Raw genomic sequence first — 22,337 nt, 5'->3', positions numbered from 1 at the left:
TGCTGATAAACAATTCTAATCTCTGAAATAGTTTGCTTTACTACTGAGGCCAACACAAATAACCACAGAGGGAGAGGAGATGGCTCAGCAGACCTGGATTCAATACCCAGCATCCACATGGTGGGTGGCTCATAACCATCTGTAACACCAGTTCCAGGGGATCCAATGTCCTCTACTGACCTCCAAGGGCACCAAACATGCACACAGTACACATGCCTATATGCTGGCAGGGTGTTTTATACATAAATAAATAATTATTTAAAGGTTTAAATTTTTTAAAATTAGTAAGCATGGGGAATGAGATGCTCTCTGTTGAGTTGGTCATATACAGCAAACATAGTTCATGAAAAATAACACATGAAATTCTGTAAAGACACACCAGTCCTGAGAATGGTTTTTTGTTGTTTGTTTGTTTTTTACTTCTGCTTCTACACTAACGACTCCTAAATCGTTATCTCTAGCCCATATCTCAGGTGAGAGATTCAGGTTCAAATCCACTTGCCCTCGTGTCCTCCCAAATGTCCTAGATCTATATATCTAGATGGGCATTTTGCCAGTAGCCTTCCCAAGCCATTCAGTATGCTCCTTCTCTCCCACATTATCCTTAACCCTGTTCAACACAATCTGAATAATCATTTCCTTTGCTCCACCCTCCTTAAGAAACTGAAGTTGCCAGGCGGTGGTAGTGCAAGCCTTTAATCCCAGCACTCCAGGTGGGGGGGGGGGGGGAGCGGCAGGCAGATCTCTGTGAGTTGGAGACCAGCCTGGTCTACAAGAGCTAGTTCCAGGACAGACTCTAAAACCACAGAGAAACCCTGTCTCAAAAAAACAAAAAAGAAAAAGAAAAAAGAAAGGAAGGAAGAAAGAAAGAACTGTGAAGTCCTTGAGACACAGCAACTAGCTCAGCATGCTCTTGCTGTCTACTGAATGAATGCATGTTTAAATGAGTGACCTAGTTGACTCTTGTCCCCAAGTCAGCTGCTACAGTACTCAAGAAGCCTCAGACAGTTATAAGAAAGTAACTCTTGTGAGATATTGAAATAACTTTCTCCTATAAAGAGTCAGGCTGCCTTAAAGAGGCAAACAACGGAAAAGGAACCAATGACTATGTTCTCAGTTTCCAGGGAAACAATGCCACAGAGAGGAAGTAGTCATCATCAAAGGAAGCTGTAGAAAAAAAAGAAGCCAAGTCCTTTCTTTCATTATCCCTTAAATTGGGATGGTAAACTAAGAAATCATCTCATAACTGAGTGATGTCAGCATGTTTTATGTCACACAGCATTCTCCCAGAGTGTTACAAAGTGGCAAAATGCAAATCAAGAAATAAATTATTCTACTGACCAAAGGACCTGGGAAACACGAATTTTGCAACATATTGCATGTTGGGTAGTCAAGAAGCTAAATCAAATCTTTCAGTGAGTTTAGTTATTTTTGTAAAACATTTTTACAAAATATATGTTCAAAAATGGTAGAAGAGAGCCAAGCACTGTGACACACAACTGAAATCTCACCACTAGGGAGGCTGAGGTGGAGAAAGCACAAGTCTCAAGTAGACCAGCCTGGGCTGTTAAAGAATTCCAGGCCAGTCTGGGTTACATAGTGAGGCCTGTAACAAAGAGAAAATAGTAGAAAATACTGAAATATCTAAAGTTAATAACAATCTTGACAATTGGTAGCCATTTGTGCCATATATAATCACAAAAAAAAAAAAAATGTGTTTACTAAGTACTTCTGTTGGTCAAGCACAAAAATCCATTTTTCTTTTTCAGTGAAGGCCCAGACATGCCAGACACTAAATACTTTAAGCTGTGGAGGCCAGATGGTCTCTGTCTCAACTCTACAACGGTGTCAACACAGCAAAAAAGCAGGTGATATATCCTGAAGTCTGGGATGGTAACCTCCAGCTTTGTTCTTTTTGCTCAGAATTGCTTTGACTATCTGGGGGATTTTATGGTTCTGTAAATTTTAGGATGTCTTTGTTTTCTATTTCTGTGAATAATGCTATGGAGACTTTGGGGATTGTGTTGATTCTATAAATTGTGGGAAATAGGGAGCCCTTATTCACTATTAATAGGATTGCAAACTGGTGCAGCCACTCTGGAAATCAGTGTGAAGAATTCTCAAAAAGTTAAAAATAATTCTACCACATGACCCAGCTATATATCACTTCTTGTGATATGCTCAAAGGATTCAGCATCCTACTCCACAGATAATTAATTGCTGAGCCATACCTAGAAAATGGAAACAACCTAAATGTCCTTCAGCTGATGAATGGATAATGGTGAAATACTATATACACTATGGAATACTATTCATCTTTAAGAAAAAGGAAATTCATAGGTAAATACTGAATCTAGGAAAGATGATATTGACCAGATGTAGTGGCTCATGACTTTAATTCCAGTACTTGAGAAGCAAATCAAACAGATCTCTTAGTTCAAGGCCAACCTGGTCTACCTGTCTTTGAAGAAAAAAAAAAATGAAAGAAAGAAGGAGGCAAGGAGGGAGAGAGAAAAAGAAGGAAGGAAGTAAGGAAGTAAGGAAGGAAGGAAGGAAGAAAAGGAAGGAAATGTGATATTGAGTGAGGTAACCCAGACCTAGAAAGACAAATGCTGTGTGTGTGTGTGTGTGTGTGTGTGTGTGTGTGTGTGTGTGTGTGTGTGTGTGTGTTAAATGAAGTAATGACATTTGAGCCATAGACCTCCTAACAAGAACCCAGCACCAGGCATGAGAAATCTTTTTGAGTTGTTCAGGAAAGGAAAGTTCAAGTATCCCAAAATAATACAGGTTATTGATGTTGCCCTTGGTTATCTCCCAGAGGCTGAAGCTGAGTCCCTACTGCTGAAGACATCATGTACTTCAGACTCAGGGCCCAGAAATTCAAGATGGATCTGACCAGAAAAAACTCCTCCCCAAGAACTAGTTTTCATATGACCAGATAGTGCTATGCAAATTGCTAAAGTGGGGAAATTCATAGTCCCACCCACCTGTGATCCTATGAACCACAACAGTGATCAGGGTGGCAAGATACACCTAAAAGTGCAGTAACCAACAGCTGTCTAATTGGACTTGAGGCCCACTTAGCAAGAGGGAAATCACAGAAGGCTAGTAAGGTCATAGATCTTAGTGGAGAACCTACCATTGCCACTTTACTAGGCTAGCATGATATCCAACTGCATTCTAAATGCGTACCTTTATACCAACAGGAGGCATAGGCAAGCTATACAAAGAAACACTGTCTCAAAAAAAGAAAGAAAGAAAAAAAAGAAAGAAAGAAAGCAAAAAAGTCAGCCAGGCCATGGTGGCACTTGCCTTTAATCCCAGCACTTGGGAGGCAGAGGCAGGCAGATCTCTGAGTTCGAGGCCAACCTGGTCTTTAAGAGCTAGTTCCAGAACAGCTTCCAAAGCCACAGAGAACCCCTGTCTTGAAAAACCAGAAAAAAAATAAAAGGAAGAAAGAAAGAAAGAAAGAAAGAAAGAAAGAAAGAAAGAAAGGAAAAAGGAAAGAAAAGAAAATAGATTTTAGGATGGATTTACTCTTCAGGTCACAGCATGCTGACTTTTTCTCTAAAAGAGAATTAATTAAATTAATTTCCAAATTCTGTATTAGTTCTAGCAAACTAAACTAAGCTTGACTGAACAAAAACAATGACAAAAAACAAGTAATTAATAACCTCATCTTTTGTGGGACATACAAAATTCTTTTAATGATTTTCATAAAATTGGAAAGAATTTAATATACTTCAAAATGAAGTCACATTCACTCTGTCAAACACTGGAGAGAAGGGCTGAACTGGGACCCATGAGTCTTCCACACAGACCCTGTCCAGTAAAGAGAACACTTAGCTCATCAGCTTCCTCTGAGCTCCTCTTTCTCCAAATGGACACTGACTCACAGCAAAGTGTTCCCATGGAAAGCACATACAGTCACTCAGTATTAAAAGTTAAGATTGCTTAGATTTCAGATTACATCTTCTAAATGTCTAAGACAAAAATTGAAAGAAAGAAAAAGGATCTAGGAGATATTCTCAGCAATTTCTGTAGTCTGTCTAAATTCCTGTCCCAGCATAAATAACACAGTGTAGGAGGAGTGTATGTTATGGAAATGAGACAGTTGAAGGAGATTAAAACATTAGTTCACTGCCCCTCTTAAAAAAAAAAAAAAAGATGCTATGACTATACTACAAATTGGAAACATACAAACTGCTAAAACCAGCTCATGTTATTGAGAATTCTCCTCTAATAATGAAGCTCTCCTTTCTCTCTGTGTGTCTATATGAAAGTCAGAGGACAACTTATAAAAATTGGTTCCCAGACACTGTCAGGAGTATTCTGAGTGCTAGGGCTATAGACAGGACTTGGTTCCCTCCTTCACCATGTGGGTTTCCATGGGTCAAAGTCAAAGTATCTATGCTTGGCAGCAAGCACCTTTAACATTGAGCCATCTAGTCAACCCTGCATTTACTTTCCACTTAAAGATTAAAAACGCACTGAATTTTTCACATAATTGTACATAAAGGGATATTAAAATGGAACTATTTCAGACTAAGTTTTGAGTTCTGCCCCAAGGCAATGGATGCCAACTACATCCACATTCCAAAGCTAAATGCAAAACTCTGCAGGACTTGTAAAGGGGTTATAAAGCCTGGTCTTACAATTCTTACCATAAAATTGGAAGAAGGAGGAAGAGGAAAAGAAAAGCATAAAAAAAACAAACAAACAAAAACAAATCACAATGGAATCATCATCATATAAACGTGTCACTGTATTTATGCTGACTTCAAGGAATGACAGTTAATAAAAGGATTTTCCAAGTGACTGAAAATGTTTATTAATATTTACATTGCTCTTTCAGTGCTGTGTTTAGAGCCCAAACATCTGTGTCCTAAACTATAGTTATGATGTATTTCTCTAGGGATTTCAACCCAAATTGAGCAGAGCCATCTATGATAGACAATAAATGATGTCCAGTTCCCACCTGGAGCCATTGAATCAGATAATGCAACCATTTATTCCATTTATTCGACCTTTCATTCATCTGTTCCCTCAACAGAAAAATGAGTGTTAAGCACCATGATGGAAGTGGGATGTCCCTTCCCTGCAAGGGGAGTCTGGTCTAGTGAAAAGATTATCAAATATATTCTGTATAGTTACAAACTGTAACAAGTAGTCTGAATCAAATTTTCAGAGAAGAAAAATGGAGATGAGGTAGAACGCAGAATCTGATCAAGCAATGCCCTGGGTAAACAACAGTGAAATGTTTGGAAAGTTTTAAGCTGGAGGATAACATGATCTAACTACTGTTTAGGTTATATTTACTGTTGTGTGGAGGATGGGTTGCAAGTGTGGAAATAAATAAATTTATAGAATGACTAAGAGACATTGATAATGACGGCAACTTTAAGAGGGGATGAAAGAGAAATGGGTCCACCTGAAATGTACACGAGAGTAGATGCCATGGAAGTTGGTGGAGGCTGGATATGGGTGGTACGTGAGCATATGATGTCAAGGAGGATGCCAAGCTTACCAGCTAACACAGCCTGAAAGGGGGGTGGAATAATTCAGTAAGGAAGAAAATGCTGGAGGACAGTCGGATGTGGTAGGGGACAATCACAAGGGTAATTCAGAGGCCTGGGCTTTCTCAGAGAGTCAAACTTGAGTCCTTGGCATGTACAGGAAAGTTGAGACTGTGCCTACAAGTGGACTTGCCTAAAGTCAATTATGAAATTAATTGAAAAGCAAATTTTGCAAAACATCAATGTGTACTCCATAACAAATGATAAAAACAAGAAAGCAGGAACCTACTAGCCAAAACTGTAGTGACCGGGGAAATGAAGGCAGAGAGATTGCTTTTCTTTTGGGAAGACTGACTAGAAAGACATGGTGACATCACTGGAAGGTCACTGTACAATCAAAAGTTCTGTTTATCATTTCAATTTAGTCTCTCTTCTTAAAGATTCATTTTGTTTTAAGTGTCCTACAGCTGGCTTCTCCTTTCTGTTTCCCATGAGATTCACAGGATCACTAACCTCTGACTTCTTCTACATCCTCAGCTTACATCCAGTCTTCTTCTCCTGGATCTTTCCATAAAGCCTAATAAGCTGGATGAAATACTTCACATGGGAGACTAACAGGGACGGAGAGATGGCTCAATAATTAAGAGCACTAGCTATTCTTCCAGAGGACCTGGCTTGAATCCTAGAACCCACATGGTATCTCACAATCATCTGTAACTCCAGTTTCAAGGAATTCAATGCCTTTTTCTGGCCTCCAATGGCACAAAGCATGCATGTGGTGCAATAACATCCATACACATAAAACATTTTTTAATTTTTTTAATGAGGGTTTGGAAGATGGTGTAGTGGTTAATGACAGGTTCAGTTCCCAGCACCTACATGCTGGCTACCACTGGCTCCAATTCCTCTTCTGGCTTCTGCAGACACCAGGCATGCACATGGTTTACATACATACATGCAAGCAAGACACTCATACATATAAAATAAAAATAAATTAATTAAAAATAAAAGTAAAATGGACTTTATTATGCCTCATGTAGCCAAGGTTATGCAACTGGATAGGTGACAGCTAATCCCTAATAATATGATAAAAGGTGTGCTCGGATAGTGGCTATCTGGTAACCTGTATATCAAAATATGTATCTCCTAGACTCAAGTCCTCAACTGAAAGCATGATTCTTGTGGCCCAAATCGAGACACCTCTGGAACAAAGTAATGTGTGAGAATGTAACCCAATCCACCACAGAGATGACGTCTCCACCAATGCATAAAACAAGTCCTGATGATACTGAAATTCACCAAAAGGGCTATCTTTTAAAAGCCACAATAATGGCCACATAAAATTAATTTAATTTGGTGCAAGTGAAAATGCCAGGTTGTTGTCTCAACCTTGTCAGAATGGTGTGATCCTCATCAGTCTCACGCCTTCATTTAGTGTCTGCCCCCATGAGAAGCCAGTTCTAATGTCTATGAGGTCCAGATGCCAGGGGGAATCTGTAGGTTCAGGGACAAATCCTGTCCAAAAAAAAAAAAAAAAAAAAAAAAAAGGAAAGATGGAAAGGGGGAGCTCAGTAGTTAAGTTTAAATCTTTTTTAAAAGTTAGAATAAGAAAGAGATGCTCCGACCTCCCCAAATACATATACACACATACCACACACAGACACACACACACATACACACACACACACACACACACACACACACACACACACACACACACACACTACAATTCATCATTACTTCAAAATCCTGAAAAAGCAATGCATGGGTGGGATCAGGATACTTGATGTGAAATTCTCAAAGAATCCATTTTTTAAAATTACGCAATTTAAAAAAAGAAAAAGAAAAAGCAATGCATGACAATCAAATGCAATTTAATATTTCTATAAAGGCTAACAGTCTAAATGACTGATTGAACATATTGAAAGTGGGTAGATGAAAAGGAACCCATAGAGTATTTCACTAAAGCATCCCTTTCCTGACCTGGGGGAACCTAAGACTAAAGAATGCACTTTCTGATTATCTACAGTCACTACACATGAGAACTCTGGTAGTGTCTTTCCATTGTGATGCTGATATTATCTCATAGCTTTTCTACAAATAGAATAAGATTTCAAATTTCTCTTCTGAAAATAATTTTCCCCAATTTTGTACTGAGAATTATCACTGCCTCAAAAAAAATCACAAACATAGTATACGATGGTGGAGCATTCAAATAGTGAGTACATCCCATCCACAGTCATAATTCACTGCTAAAAACAAAAGTAGGTGATATAAAGCCCCTGAATGCAAGGTGGGAGTCACTCAAAGACAAAAACCCAAGTGAGGTCATGGCATGGGCTGACATTCAAACATGCCTTTGATTATACTGACCCCTGGTGGCTGTCAATTTTGTTATAGGGGGAACTTTTTTTTTTTTTTCTTGGTTGTGTGCTTCATTTCCATATTTCATCAACAATGAGCACTTAGCGTTTGTCTTGAAAAGGATAAAGATACCTTCTAAAATGTGAAAAGAGGAAAAATGCATTTAGATCAAGATATCTAAAAATTGTTAACTTTTGTGCAAGCATTGTGCCAAGTCCAGGGACTGGAACACACTCTCGTTACATATTTGTAGATTACCGTTGCTGTTCATTGCTGTAGGGTGGACGACCTGAGTCCTCAAGCAATATAAGGGCTAGAAAGCTGCCATTGATTCTGGACTGAACTGAAGACCAAATGGGAAGTCAAAACAGCTCTCCTTTCTTACGTCAGTATACTTGAGAATTTAATTTGTGAGGTCGTGGTCTTCCAATCGTAAAATCATGTCACAAAATTATACATGAAGAACAAATGAGAATATATATGATATATGTTTATATTATATGAAAACTGTGTCTGTGCTTTCTTAGGAGTAGATGACAACCTTCATAAAATGTACACTACATACTTAATACAATGTAAATATATTTATTTACTTATAATAGTGTGTTAGTCGAGTGCTTATACTGAGAAATACTTGAAGATCAGCATTTCTCCTGGTGTCCAGCAGTTCCTGTATCTTCTCCAATTTCATATTTTTCTAACATCTAGGTTTTTGTTTTGGTTGTTACTACACTAAGGTGTGAATCAGGAAAATAAGCAAACACCTCAGCTCCAAGTATTATAGATATGATTTTAATACTTAATGAACACTTAGGAATTATTAACACTCACTGCATATACAAACCTCTTTTTTTATAACACTGCCTTCAATATTCTTTAAAACCATGCATGTATTCAGAAAGTTGGATAAACATCTACAGACACCGCTGGCCATTCAGCAGATGTAAGAGTCTCATAAGAGGGGCTGGAGAGATGGCTCAGGACCTCTGCTCTTCCAGAGGTCCTGAATTCAATGCCCAGCAACCACAAGGTGACTCACGACCATCTGTAATGAGATCTGGTGCCCTCTTTTGGCCTGCTGGGATGCAAGCAGAACACTGCATACATAATAAATAAATAAATCTAAAAAAAAAAAAAAAAAATTCTCAGAGGAGCCTGGCACTGACCCCTTACAGTTAAGTCAGTCCCCACAACTAAGTTTCCCACAGAACTCCTTCAAGCAAGCACTATTTCATATGTCTCACCTGACACATCATCTCCATCACTTCACACCTCTTCTGAGATTTACATAAAAACTGATTAAATATTAATTCATCTATCTTGAACTATAGAGTAATGTAAATATTATACACTCAGTGATCAACATATCTCATAAATAGGTAGCGTTTATTTTCTACTTATTTTAATTACAGTAGCATGGATTTGCCATCTAGCCATCTCTGAGTGCTGTTCTGTAGTGTTAAGTTACCCACATTGTTGGCAACAGATCTCTAGAATTTAATCTTGCAGAACAGAAACTATACCATCAAAACAACTCCACCTGCTTGTCCCATCCCTCCCTGGCATTCACCATTCTACTTTCTATTGCACTGATTATCTATATCCTGAATATTGCATTTGCTTGAAATCACACAGTAGTTGTCCTTTCATAGCTGATTGCATTCAATAATATCAATTAATTTGAATTGCAACAAATGACTGAATAACTTTCCTCTCAAAGGTGAGGATCCCTTTACTTTTTTGGAGGGGAGTATTGAATCAGGATTTCTCTGTATTGCTTTGAAGGCTGTCTGGAACTCGCTCTGTAGACTAGGCTGGCCTCGAACTCACAGAGATCCAACTGCCTCTGCCTCCTGAGTACTGGGATTAAAGTTGTGCACCACCAACACCTGGCTCCCCTTTACTTTTCTGAAGCACAAACTGATAAATAATTTTTGCCAATAATGAAATACATCTGTGAATATTTCAACTCATATCAGAAAGTCCAGACAAATGAGCTTACCAGTTACACCAGATATGACCCCTTCACCCTAACTTATAAAGGAGCACCCCAAGATTAAGGATGTGGCAGACACACTGGCCCATCATCTGGTCATGTTACTTTTATGTAGAGTAAGTCGTGTGGTCATACACGCCTGTGATCCCAGCATCCCAGAGATAGAAGCATACATAATGAGGCCCTGTTTTAAAAATAAAAATAATAAAAAGTACCAACTAAAAAGATCCAAGAAGTTAAATATCTTTTTTTAAAGATTTATTTATTATGTGTACAATGTTCTGCCTGAATGTATGCTTGAATGCCAGAAGAGGGCACCAGAACACATTATAAGTGATTATGAGCCACCATGTGGTTTGCTGGCAATTGAATTCAGGACCTCTGGAAGAACAGCCAGTGCTGAACCATATCTCCAACCAGAAGTTAAATATTTATCTTAACACCCCAAAAACTGAATTAAATTATCCCTTTGGGTTTCTCCTTTGTGAATGTCTTAGTAAGGAATGATAATTCTAAGAGGTCATAAAAACTGCATTTTATGTACTTGCCAAAGATGATCCTCTTAACAATAAGTCTTGTTTGAATCAAGAATATCTGTATTGTAAAGAAGGGAATGTGGAAGGAGGCGGGACATGACAGCTAATACTAGAAAAAATGGTAGTACACCTGAGGGAAGCTGAGGCAGAAAGCAACAGAGGGCATATGATGGGAGATGTCATTCTGTAAATATGTTTCTCTTATTGGTTAATGAATAAAGCACTGTTGGCCAACAGAGAAGCAAGATAGGCAGGACTAGGAGACAAGGAGGATTCTGGAAGATATAGGAGAGAGGAGAGTCATGATGTGATCTCAGGAGGAAAGGACTCGAGTCTGGTGTTCTTGATAAGGCCATGAAGAAATACATATATTAGTGATTATGGGTTAATATTTAAATCAGAGATAGACAATAAGAAACACTAGTAACCGGCCAACAGTTTCATAATTAATACAGTGTCTCTGCATGTTATTTGGGGCTGATGCAGCTGTGGGACCAGGCTAGCGGGAAACTGTAACAGGCACACTGCACTGCTCCTGCTCTGTGAGGACATAGGTGTGCACAGAGGGCAGGTGCACTGCAGAGTTCCTACCCAGATGAGGGAAACAAATACAGAAAGCAGGCAAGAACTCTGAGGAGAAAGACCTAAGTAATGGGGGTCAAAGTATTCTGTAAAGCCATGATTTCTTATAGCAAGAACAAAACTGGTCTGTCCACTTACTTTAATCACTATTCTGAAACGGAATTGCCAGGTGACAGCTTTATGTTCAGTAGTCAGTCTTAAAAGACTCAATGCACACAATTAATAAACAAGTGCTTATTCTGTTTTAGAAAAAAATTACAAAATGTTTAAACCTTCAAACATCCTATGATAGTAAAGGACAATAAATGTAATGAAAGGCAACCTATTGAGACATATAGCAAGTTAACATTGCTATACATTAAATTGTCTAGATGTTCATAGTAATTTATTTCTGTTCATAGAATGACTTAGGAGAAATTTTACCACATGAACAATTTAAATAATGTTGATATTTTCTCCCTAAAAATATATTTATACTCACATTCACTTGAACCTGAATGGACCAGTCACCAAATATTGGATGAGAGGATAATTGAAAAGTTTTGGAAATGACTCCGAGATCACCTTGCTGAGAAAACCACTGTTGAATCAAATTAGACTTCGGATCCTGAAACAAAAACCAAACCATGTGTGTTAACTGTGGAAGGCTGCCCAAATACAAGTGTATCCTATTTGGGAATGATGCCTGGCAGTACTCACCTACCCTAGGCAATCCAGAACTTTCCCCCAAAATATGACACTAAGATAGTGTGATGGTAAACTTCCTCATTAACTAGATTAGACTTTAGAATCCCCCAGGAGACATACAAGGCGCAACTGAGAATGGAACACCCATTTTAAAAATGAGCTAGCAACCCAGACTGAGACAAAGAGGAAAGGAGAAGGGAAGCCTGAAGACAGGTAGCATTCATCTCCCTCCGCCTCCTGAACATGGATAGCATGGGACCTGCTGCCTCGCGCTCCTGCCACCACAGCAACAGCTGCATTTTTACCACCACCATCGCCCCTGCCATAATGGACTGCACCCTCAAACTATAAGCCACCCTTCTTAAGGTGCTCCCAAAAAGTATTTTGTCACAGCAGTGAGAAAAAATAACATTACAGAGAGTCTTTGGAAAATGACAGATCTATACCACTAAGGAAGACAAATCAAAATGTCTTCCTTCCCCAGTACTTCGCCTGAGACCATACAGATTCTGACCAACCTTTTAATTCCTAGCACCATTGTTCCTTCTACAGATGACACACAAAGTGTACTTCAGCAAATCAACACCGGTAGTTTAAACAAACCCCCACTAGAATACAAACTAATGAAGTACAAAAACCAGAATAGAGGACCCTCAAGAAACTAAATTAGGATTACCACACAATCAGACTGAAAGAATCTAGGTCAACATACTTGCACATCCATGTTTATTGAACACTAGTTACAATAGCCAAGATATGTAACCAGCCTAAATGGCCATATACATAGAAATGGATAATGAAAATGTGGTATATATATACACAATAAAGAATGAAGTTCTGTCATTCAAGCCACTAGCAGGAAAACGGAACAACTTAATATGTTAGGTGAAATAAGCTAAACTAACAAAGACAAATATCTCATTCTGTCTCATACATGGTGTCTACATTTCAATATAGAGGGTGTGTGTGTGTGTGTAGAAATGGTACTATGTTGGGGGAGAAAGAACTCTAAAGGACAGAGAAATGAGAGGGAAAAAACAAATACCACTTCGGCCACTGTACTCAGATATATATTCATGTCACATACATATAACATGGAAGCCTCTTTATGGGAGGGGAGGAAATCAGGGGAAGGGGAGAAGGAAAAGTGATGGATGGTAATTGCTTACAAAATACAATGGCATACATGTATGAAAATATGTGGTAAAAACCCATGACTGTGTTTCCTGAAAGGAAGGAAGGAAGGAAATGAGTTCTCACTGTTGAGATTACACTGTGCTGGGTACCCCAGTTTACTTCCAATTATGATTCTCCCTCAGTGAATAAGCCAGACTCAGAAAGACAAATGACACATTTTCTCTCATACATGGAATCTACATTTCAATATAGAGGGAGTGGTGTGTGTATGAGTGTGTGTGTGTGTGTGTGTGTGTGTGCTTGTGTGTGTATAAGTATGTGTGTGTTTGGGTGTTTATGTGTGTGTATGTGTATGTTTGTATATGTTTCGGTGTGTATGTATGTGTATGTGTGTGTGTATGTATGTGCTTGTGTGTGTATATATGTATGTATGTTTATGTGTGTTTGGGTATGTATGTATGTGTGTGTGTATGTATGTATGTTTATGTGTGTATGTGTATGTATGTGTGTGTGGTGCTTGTGTGTGTATATGTATATGTGTGTTTGGATGTGTATGTGTATGTATGTGTATGTGTGTTTGGATGTGTGCTTGTGTGTGTGTGCGCGCGCTTGTGTGTGTATATGTATGTATGTTTGTGTGTGTTTGGGTGTATATGTCTATGTATGTGTGCTTGTGTGTGTGTGTGTGTGCACGCTTCTGTGTGTATATGTATGTTTGTGTGTGTTTGGGTGTGTATGTCTATGTATGTGTATGTGTTTGTATGTGTGTGTGTGTTTATGTGTGAGTTTGTGTGTATACATATATGTGTGTATATGTACATGCCTGTGTGTGTCTCATATGAAAGGAGAAACAGCACTATGAGGAGATAGAAAGATAAGCAGGGTTAACCTTTCCTCACAGTTAAAAAGCTGACTGCTGGAGAGGTTAAGTACACACTTAACTGTAATTGACTAGCATGACCCTATACTATAGCAACAACACATGACAAGACTCAGAATTAAAACCCACGTCAACTCTGCACTCAGCAAAATATGTCAGGGAGCTATTTAACCAAGAGTCCATGAGAAATGTTCCCATAACTTCACAGACAAGAGTAGCTTCATGCAGCATCCATGCAAAGCACTCATCTCCCACATTACCAACCCTGTCAGCTCTGTCCCATTCTCTCTCTAGCTTGCCTCCTTTCCAACCTCAGTATCCACCACACCTCTCTAATGCCACTAATGCCATCCTTCCACTCTTGCCCACTGTCATCTAGAACAACTGATCTGAAAAGAAGCATAGGGTTGAAATGTTTGACACAGACCCAGGAAAGCAAACAGTGTTGGTGAGAATCGCAGCAGGACCCTAGGAGAAGATGGGTTCACTCTGTCCACTCTGTCTACAGACCGAAGTCTACATACTTGCAGACCCATCTCTACCCTTAGGCTCATCTTCTTCCCAATACAGAGATTCACTTGCCATTCACCACAAAAGTCCTGACCTCTGCTGCAGGCAGTGCCCCTCTCCTGTCTACCAGCAGGGTAAGCTTCACTTCCTGTCTGCTGCACAGGCCTCCACAGCAGTTGCCTCTTTGTGGGTAGCCTCTGCACAGCTGGAGTTTACTTTGAGGATAGTCTCTGCACATCTAGAGTTTACTTTAAGAGTAGCCTCTGCACATCTGGAGTTTACTCTTCTTGAGTATGACATACAGTAAAAATGGAGTGAAATCCTCTTTTACTTTTCATTTTAAAAAAATCTTAGTTTGCAGATACACTATGAACTCTTGAGACTAAGGATCACATACTTTTTTCCTAGTCTCTATCCTTTGTCTAAACATAATGAGCTTGCCCAGTTATTAGAAACCAGAAAAAAAAATGATCTCCTACAGAAAGAGTATGAAAGTTGGAGATAAACACGGTGCTGAGAACTGAGTAAGTAGTGGCAACCAGGAACTTAAAATCAGTGACTGAAAGCAGGTCAAGAATGGTCGGGTCGCTGTCTCCTGGGCAAACGCCTGGGTCAAGCATTGTAACCGCATGCATGATACATGAGAGAACCATGGAGTGAAAGGGCTCAGGAAGAAAGACAAATAGCCATAAATATATGCTGTCTAGTGATGACGGAAATAGAAACAAGGAAATGCTGAGTTTCTTCCATCAGATGGACAAAGACTTAAGAAATACTAGAACATTAATTCTCAATGTTGACTTGGGGAAAGGGAACACCAAAGCTCTGCCGGTGAGTTACGGTGGTGGAAGTGGAATTTTCTCCTGGACAGTATCATGGCCCTTCAAGCAAAAGGAGGTCAAACTGATTCTTCTGCTTCAAGAAATTGTTCTTGGGGCTGGAGGGACAGAGTACCAGAGCACAGTCACAGGATGCATCCTCCACAATGTAACTGGCTGTATCTAAACCTATTCACCTGCACTTACACTCAGACAGGACATACCCTCCAAGTCAGAAGAAATATATCCACACAAGGTTATTCGCCAGCACCAGAGCAAAATTTTAAAGCAGAATGTCCAGGGCAGAAGCCAGCTGTGCCAGCTGCCACTACAGTGTCAAAGCTACTTACTTCCATACTGTGATGCTAAACTGCCCGTAGGAGAGAATTCGGGGCAATATAGGGTATGCTTTCTCCGCTGCTGAAAGGCCTCTGAGGCCCTGTCCTTCCTAAGGTCAGTTACTGAGATGAGAAAGATGGATAGATATTAGCCAATGATCCTCACAAAAACACCAAATACTCAGGCCTGGAGAGATGGCTTAGACGTTAAGAGCACTGGTTGTTCTTCTAGAGGTCCTGAGTTCAATTCTCATCACCCACATGGTGGCTTGCAATCATCTGTAATGAGATCTGGTGCCCTCTTCTGGCCTGCAGGTATACATACACACAGAACACTGTATACATAATAAATAAATAAATAAATAAATCTGCAATGATAAATATCTCACCCTAACTATGTTTGCCTATCAGCATCTTAATCACAGCTATTTTTCCCCCAAGACAGGGTTTCTCTGTATAGCTTTGGAGCCTGTCCTGGAACTCACTCTATAGACCAGACTGGCCTCAAACTCACAGAGATCCACCTGCCTCTGCCTCCCAAGTGCCAGGATTAAAGCATGCATTACCACTGCCTAGCTGTCACAGCTAACTTGCAAGCTACCCTAGATGCTTTTCTCCCCATCAGTCTAAGCCATCCTGTCCCAAATCACTATTTTCCACTGGAAAACAACAAAGCAGGCCTTCACAGAAACCTGGTCTCTGTAATGAGGAATGTGACTAGACTTAAGTCCATGTCCTAAACTTACAGCCCAGTATCAAAGGGGAGTTTTGACACCCCACCCCACCCCCCTCACCCTCCTGCTCACTGTCTCTAAGCACTGAACTTCAGTGCAAATGTCCTCTCCTGGACAAGAGCACTACAGATTGGCCAAGCCAGTAGGATCCTTCAATACCAGACCTAACAGAGGAAAGCCAAGTGCAGCTCTATACATCCTCATTTCTCTCAGTGTAAAATCCAGCCAACAAGATTAATATGAGCCAAATCCTCCAAGCCAGCACCTATAGCTAACCTCACCTCTTAATGCTTGTCCTTCACTTCCTGATCTCAGTGTGCTAATGACCTATGGTATATTCCAGTATATTCCAGGCCTTTGGGTGTGTGGAGCCCTCTGTTTTGATTTGCTCATTCTTGTATTTCCTTCAGGGCTCTGCTAACACAGCTCTTCTCTGGCAACTCTAGAAAAAGCACTAATGATTAACTCACCCTCTTGACCCCTGTCTGTGGTTCTCTGTTTCTCCCTACCGTGCACTGTCTCACACACACACACACACACACACACACACACACACACACACACACACACACACCTACATACAGATACACGAATATCTATCGACTCATGTGTGCTTGTATATTAATCATCTGTCTCCTCACTACCTGCTGAAAACAAAATTCAACATGAGCATGGGTTTCTTCTGTTCACTGCCTTACATCAGCATGAGCATGGGTTTCTTCTGTTCACTGCCTTACATCAGCTCCAGGAACACAAAATCTCAATAAGTAACTGGTGAATGGACAGGTCAGTGATGAAGCCAACAGTAGGCCTGAGTACACAGACTCCATAACCCAAACCCTTAACCCAGCTTGCATCACCCCTCTTCCCATCACCATGTCAAGAAGGAAGCCCTTCTGGGATGAAATGCTAAGAAACTACTATGCCAATAACATGAACAGAACTCTCAAGTCAGCTTTAGCAGGGTGGCTGGGATTCCTTCATTTCTGCCTGCCACTTACCTTAATGAAAATGTTCAGTGACGTCTTAAAAGGCTTGAAATCCGAGTAAAGTGTGAGCACACGAAACTTCACTTCTTGTTTCGGCTTATAGAGTACTTTGTCTGTCTGAATGAGGACAGACATTCTCTTGGTCTCAAATGATAAGCGTGTACTGTTGGAGAATAAAATCCCATCCTGGGTCTGTCCAGTTATATGGAGTTCATAAATCTCATCTGCGCTATTCAGAGGTAGCTGGTGGGGAAAGACCAGATATATCAAAGTCTCACCATCTTACCTTAAAATGTTTTCATAACAAGTTAGAATAGAAAATTTGAGTACATAGTATTATCAAAAGGGACTGTAGTGTTGGGGAGAACTCATCCTTCATGGACACTGAAACTGAACAATTTGTTTCTCTCCTTTAAAATCCTGTACTCTGTTCTTCAATTAGATCACAGAGTTTCTGGAATAAGGGACACACACCCCACAGCTGTCTCTCTCGGCAGCAGTTACATCACTTTGCCATCTCCTTTTCCAAGTGCACGTTCATTCTCACTCACACTTGTTGAGTCTGCATACTTAACTCTGCAGTAAGCTTTTCCATGTTTTTTCTGCTTCATGCAGTCAGCCTATAGAAGGCCAAAATGTGTTTCCTTGCTGTGCTGATTGGAGGGAGGTCCTTCTATATGCTGCTAATATATATTTCCCTTACTGGCTAATGAATAAAACACTGATTGTTCAGTAGCAAGGCAGGAAGTATAAGTGGGGCTACCAGACAAGAATTCTGGGAAGAGGAAGGCAGAGAGGAGCCACCACCAAGGAGTTGCCATGTAGCCTACGAAGGAGTAACAGGTCTGGGCATTCTCCAGCAAGATAAGACCATGTAGAAATACATACATTCATGGTTGTGGGTTAATAATTAAGAGAGAGGTAGCCAGTAAGAAGCCTAAGCCATAGGCCAAACAGTTTATACTTAGTGTAGGTCTGTGTGTTTGTTTGGGACTAAATGGCTATGGGATCAGGTGGAACAGAAACTCCGTCTACACTGCACACTCTGAAGCCCTCCACTATAATGTTTTCTTTTCCTGAACCCTGGCCCCCATGTTTATCATGTGCTGACTATGCCACCATTTTTTTTAATTAATAGCATCCTACCATCTAGTATGAATACAACAGAAGCCATATTGAGCAGTTCGCATGTTCTACATCATTTGACGTCAAGATAATCCCTCAACCCAATACCACACCCACCCTTCAACTGGATTCTCCTACCAAAACCACTTCACAAAGTAAATAGGTTGAGAGAGCTGTGAACAGTACTCCAGGCCATCAGTTCACACCCATACCCAGCATGTGCTACACTAGTTCACACCCATACCCAGCATGTGCTACACTAATCTAGTAGCAACTTGGTGCTACTAGATTAAATATGTCCAAAAAGTTTCTAACCTACCACTCTTCAAAAGATGGAGTCCACACTGGGTCACTAAAATAAGACATGGAAATAAAAGGAAAACTGAGAATAGGAAGGGAACAGCAGATAGAAGGGACAAGAGGGCTTAATGAAGGGTGGATGATCAAAATACAGTATGTAGATGTATGAAAATATAGTAAAAACTATTATGTGTAATTTTAAAATGTTAATTTTAAAATATTAAAAATCTACTGGGTGTGGCACAAGCAGAGAAGCAGGCAGATCTCTATAAACTCATGGCCAGTTTGTCTTTAAAAATACAAACAACGGAAGAAAAAATTCATTAAAACATGAGTAGGGCCAAATCCTGAGGTGCTTTGATGCTCACATTTACTGAAGAAAAATCCCTGATAGGAGTTTGAGTATGCTTACTAGCCAAACTCTCTAAAGAAATGTTGCCCTTAAATATTTGAAAACTATTCTAAACTAAATCCGAACTTACAATCGATATAAATAAAGGGTCAATAAAAAGGTACATATGCCATAGTTCCGATGTATTTCTTTTTGTTGTGGTTGTCTTGAGGGTTTTGTTTTGGTTGGTTGCTTGCTTGCGTGGTTGGTTTTCAAGACAGGTTTTTCTTGGTGTAGCCCTGACTGTCCTTGAACCCACTCTATAGACCAGGCTAGCCTCTAACTCAGAGATCAACCTGCCTCTGGAATGCTGGCATTAAAGGCGTATACTTGGCTTGAAATGTATTTCTAAAACCAATGTTTTGACTTACTATTTATTGAAACCAAATAACTTAAATGTATACTTACTGATGGAAGGGTAAGAATCTTTAAAAAGCCTAGAAAGGAAAACAAGAAAGAAAAAGTATCTGTCAAAATTTAAATACAATGTTACAGCACAAGATTTACAAATCTCTTAACACTCTTTTAGATATGGATAGAACCATAAACATACTTAACTGAAACAAAACAGCTTTATTAATAATCAATAAAATAACCAAGAAGTTGTAACTTATCCTTGGGAAAAGACCCAGTGATCAGATCCCAGCAAGCTCCACTCCTCTGTCACCATCACTCACTGCTCTAGTGGTGTTAAAGTTACACGTTTGAGGAGTGCTTCATAGAGGTTCAGAGCTTATTGTTCTGTTTTGCTCGGGGGTTGTAGTTCAGGGGAGAGAACCCAGGGCTTTAGGCCCTCTAGCATGTGCTCAGCACTAAGCTCCACCCATAAGTGAGCTTTTCATGTTCTCATATTCTCATGATAAAGGAAGGCATTAGTCATGTCAGGGATGAGCTGGGACTCAGAAGTGACTCATGAAGGTCAGGGTGGTACAGACTATTTTTCATGTACAGTGTCTAAAAATAGGATCACTCATTTACCACATGCCAATTTCTCATCAGATACATTTATTTCAAGGAAAAGTGGTTTCAAGTTAATTGACAAAGTACTTATTCAAAGTTCCCTTCAGACGTGAAAATTCTTCTCCCGGAAGTCATGTGAGGCTACCATGTAAGAGCAGGGAGATAATAGGACATGGCCTAGTACAGAATAGGAATTAACAACAGGCTCTGGAATCAGACCACACTCAAGGTTTTATCACAAATTTGCTCTTCTCCTGCCCTCTCCTTGGACCTGATTCTGCAGCTCAGTACTCTCATCTATAAAATGAAATTGTTAATATTTGTTGAAAACTCACACAGTGGTTTATGGAAAGGCTCTTGTTGCCTATAATATACAGAATGATTCAGAACACACGGGAAGCCCTTGGTACTCATCAGAGCATCAGAGAGCTTAGAGAGGTGTCCATCAGGATATCAGCTTGCCTCTGTAGCAGAGTTCTCCAAGTGTTTATGAGGAAGCATGTGACTTTATTACCAATATCAATCTATGTTTATAAAGTGGGATACTGCCGGGAGGTAATGGTGCATGCCTTTAATCCCAGCACTAAGGAGGCAGAGGCAGGAGGAGAAGCTCGAGCCTGGTTTACATAGCAAGTTCCAAGACAGGCTCCAAAGCTACACAGAGAAACCCTATCTTGAAAAACCAAATAAATAAATAATAAGTAAATAAGTAGGATAGTTATTCTTTCTAATCCAAGATATCAAAAGCCCAGATTTCTTAGTCTTGCTCCAACAAACACACACACACACACACACACACACACACACACACACGAACCTGAGTCCATAACCCAGAACCCATGCAGAAAGCCAAGTGCAGCAGTGTAGTATTACAGTGCCTATAATCCTGATGCTCAAAAGGCAGAGGCAGGGACCCTACCACCCACAGGCCAACCAGCCCAGCCAAATCAGCTTGCTCAAGGCATAGTGCAAGACCCTGTTTCAAAAAATAAGGTGGACAGTGACTAAGGAAGATGACTGACATTGAGCTCCAAACTCAACAGGCAGAGACATATCCCCATGCACACACACAAGAACATGTAGATATACACATACCATGCAAAAGTATTATGACCAAACTTAAACACTCAATAAACAATGAATCATAACCTGTCAATTACGTATGCTTCCATACGTAATTAAATACATGACAAAAAGAGAATAAAGAAAAGCTTCAGACAGAAAGTGCAGTTGAAAACTCAGGTCTTGAATTCTATAAAGTGACCCTGAGCCTGGTGCATGCAAGTGGAGAGCCACCTGTGAGAAACAGTCAACACTTGGTGTTAAATTACTAACTTTTGAGGTAGCTCATTCCCAGTAAGAGGTAATAGGAAAATCTTTGAAACAAACAAGATTACCTAGCATCTGGGTGGCAGTAGCAGCACACATTTTTAATCTCAGCACCCTGGAGGCAGAGGCAGGAGGATTTCTGTGAGTTCAAGGTCAGCCTGATCTACAGAGCGAGTTCCAGGACAACCAGGACTACACAGAGAAACCCTGTCTCCAAAAGCCAAAAATAAATAAAAATAAAGATTACCTGCACAGCGAAGCCAAGAGTGGTGGAGCACACACCACAATCCCAGTATCCAGGAGAGCTGAAGCAGAAGAAGCTCAAATTTGAGGCCAGCCTGAGCTCAAAAATAACAATACTAAAACAAGCAAGCACACAGGGATGACAAAAGGAAAAAACTCCAGCAAACCTCTAAAGCTGCCATCCCACAGAGCAGGCACCAGACACATGTGAGGCTGAGTTCTAAAACTTGGAACAACCTACAGAATGAAACTTTTAGCAGAGGCTTTTATAAGGACTTTATAATAATCATAGTATCTGTAATTACAAATAAGAAGTCACCTAAATCAAATACAGTGTACTGTTAAAATTAATTTCCTTTTACTTTTGTAAAGCAGTCACTGGAGAACATTCAATTATTTACACCGTTGAATTGTATTTCTGTTCTATAGCCATGTCCTGGAGGATGGGACTCTGAAACTTTATTTAGAAACAAAATAGCCAACAGACCTGACAGAATACATTTTTTTCATTTTTATATGTCAAAGCAATACATATAGTTCCACAGATCTACACTCCAACTATCTTCAAAAAAAAACAGAAATGAGGTAAACTGTCGGCCTTGCCATTTCAGTTTGGTTCTATGTGTTTATTCGTAGAGCTTTGTGGAAAGAGGTGTTCTGGGTGAGGGTCCATTAGTCTTATTTTACAAATGAGATCTGGAGCCCTGGATCACCTAAGACTCTCAATCTGCAGCCTGACCCTTGGATCCCAGCATTAGACCCGGCCCTGGATGGTCTCAATATAGTTAGCAGTTTACCTCTCTTCTATTGCTGGCTATTGTAAGTTTCATTTGGTTGGTATGTTTGCAAATGCCCCCAGTGTTCCTTAATCATTTAAAATGAGGTTTAAAATCTCAGTCATC

The 22,337-nt window shown here is 39.9% G+C and overlaps 1 protein-coding gene across 1 annotated transcript in view; it reads right to left on the bottom strand.

The window, feature by feature from the left end:
* The window catches only part of Cd109 (CD109 molecule), a 90,934-nt gene that overhangs the window by 53,652 nt on the left and 14,945 nt on the right, over positions 1 to 22,337 (bottom strand). Inside the window, exons 3-5 of the mRNA XM_051178907.1 lie at positions 19,312 to 19,340; positions 17,100 to 17,330; positions 11,476 to 11,601 (exon numbers count right to left, since the gene is read on the bottom strand). Coding sequence (XP_051034864.1) covers positions 11,476 to 11,601; positions 17,100 to 17,330; positions 19,312 to 19,340 — 386 coding nt within the window. The remainder of the gene's footprint in view (positions 1 to 11,475; positions 11,602 to 17,099; positions 17,331 to 19,311; positions 19,341 to 22,337) is intronic.

This window comes from Phodopus roborovskii, unplaced genomic scaffold (genome assembly GCF_943737965.1).
Source record: "Phodopus roborovskii unplaced genomic scaffold, PHOROB, whole genome shotgun sequence".
NCBI classification, from domain to species: Eukaryota; Metazoa; Chordata; class Mammalia; order Rodentia; family Cricetidae; genus Phodopus; species Phodopus roborovskii.
The sequence above is the reverse complement of the archived record's forward strand: the minus strand, read 5'-3'. Positions and strand labels throughout refer to the sequence as shown.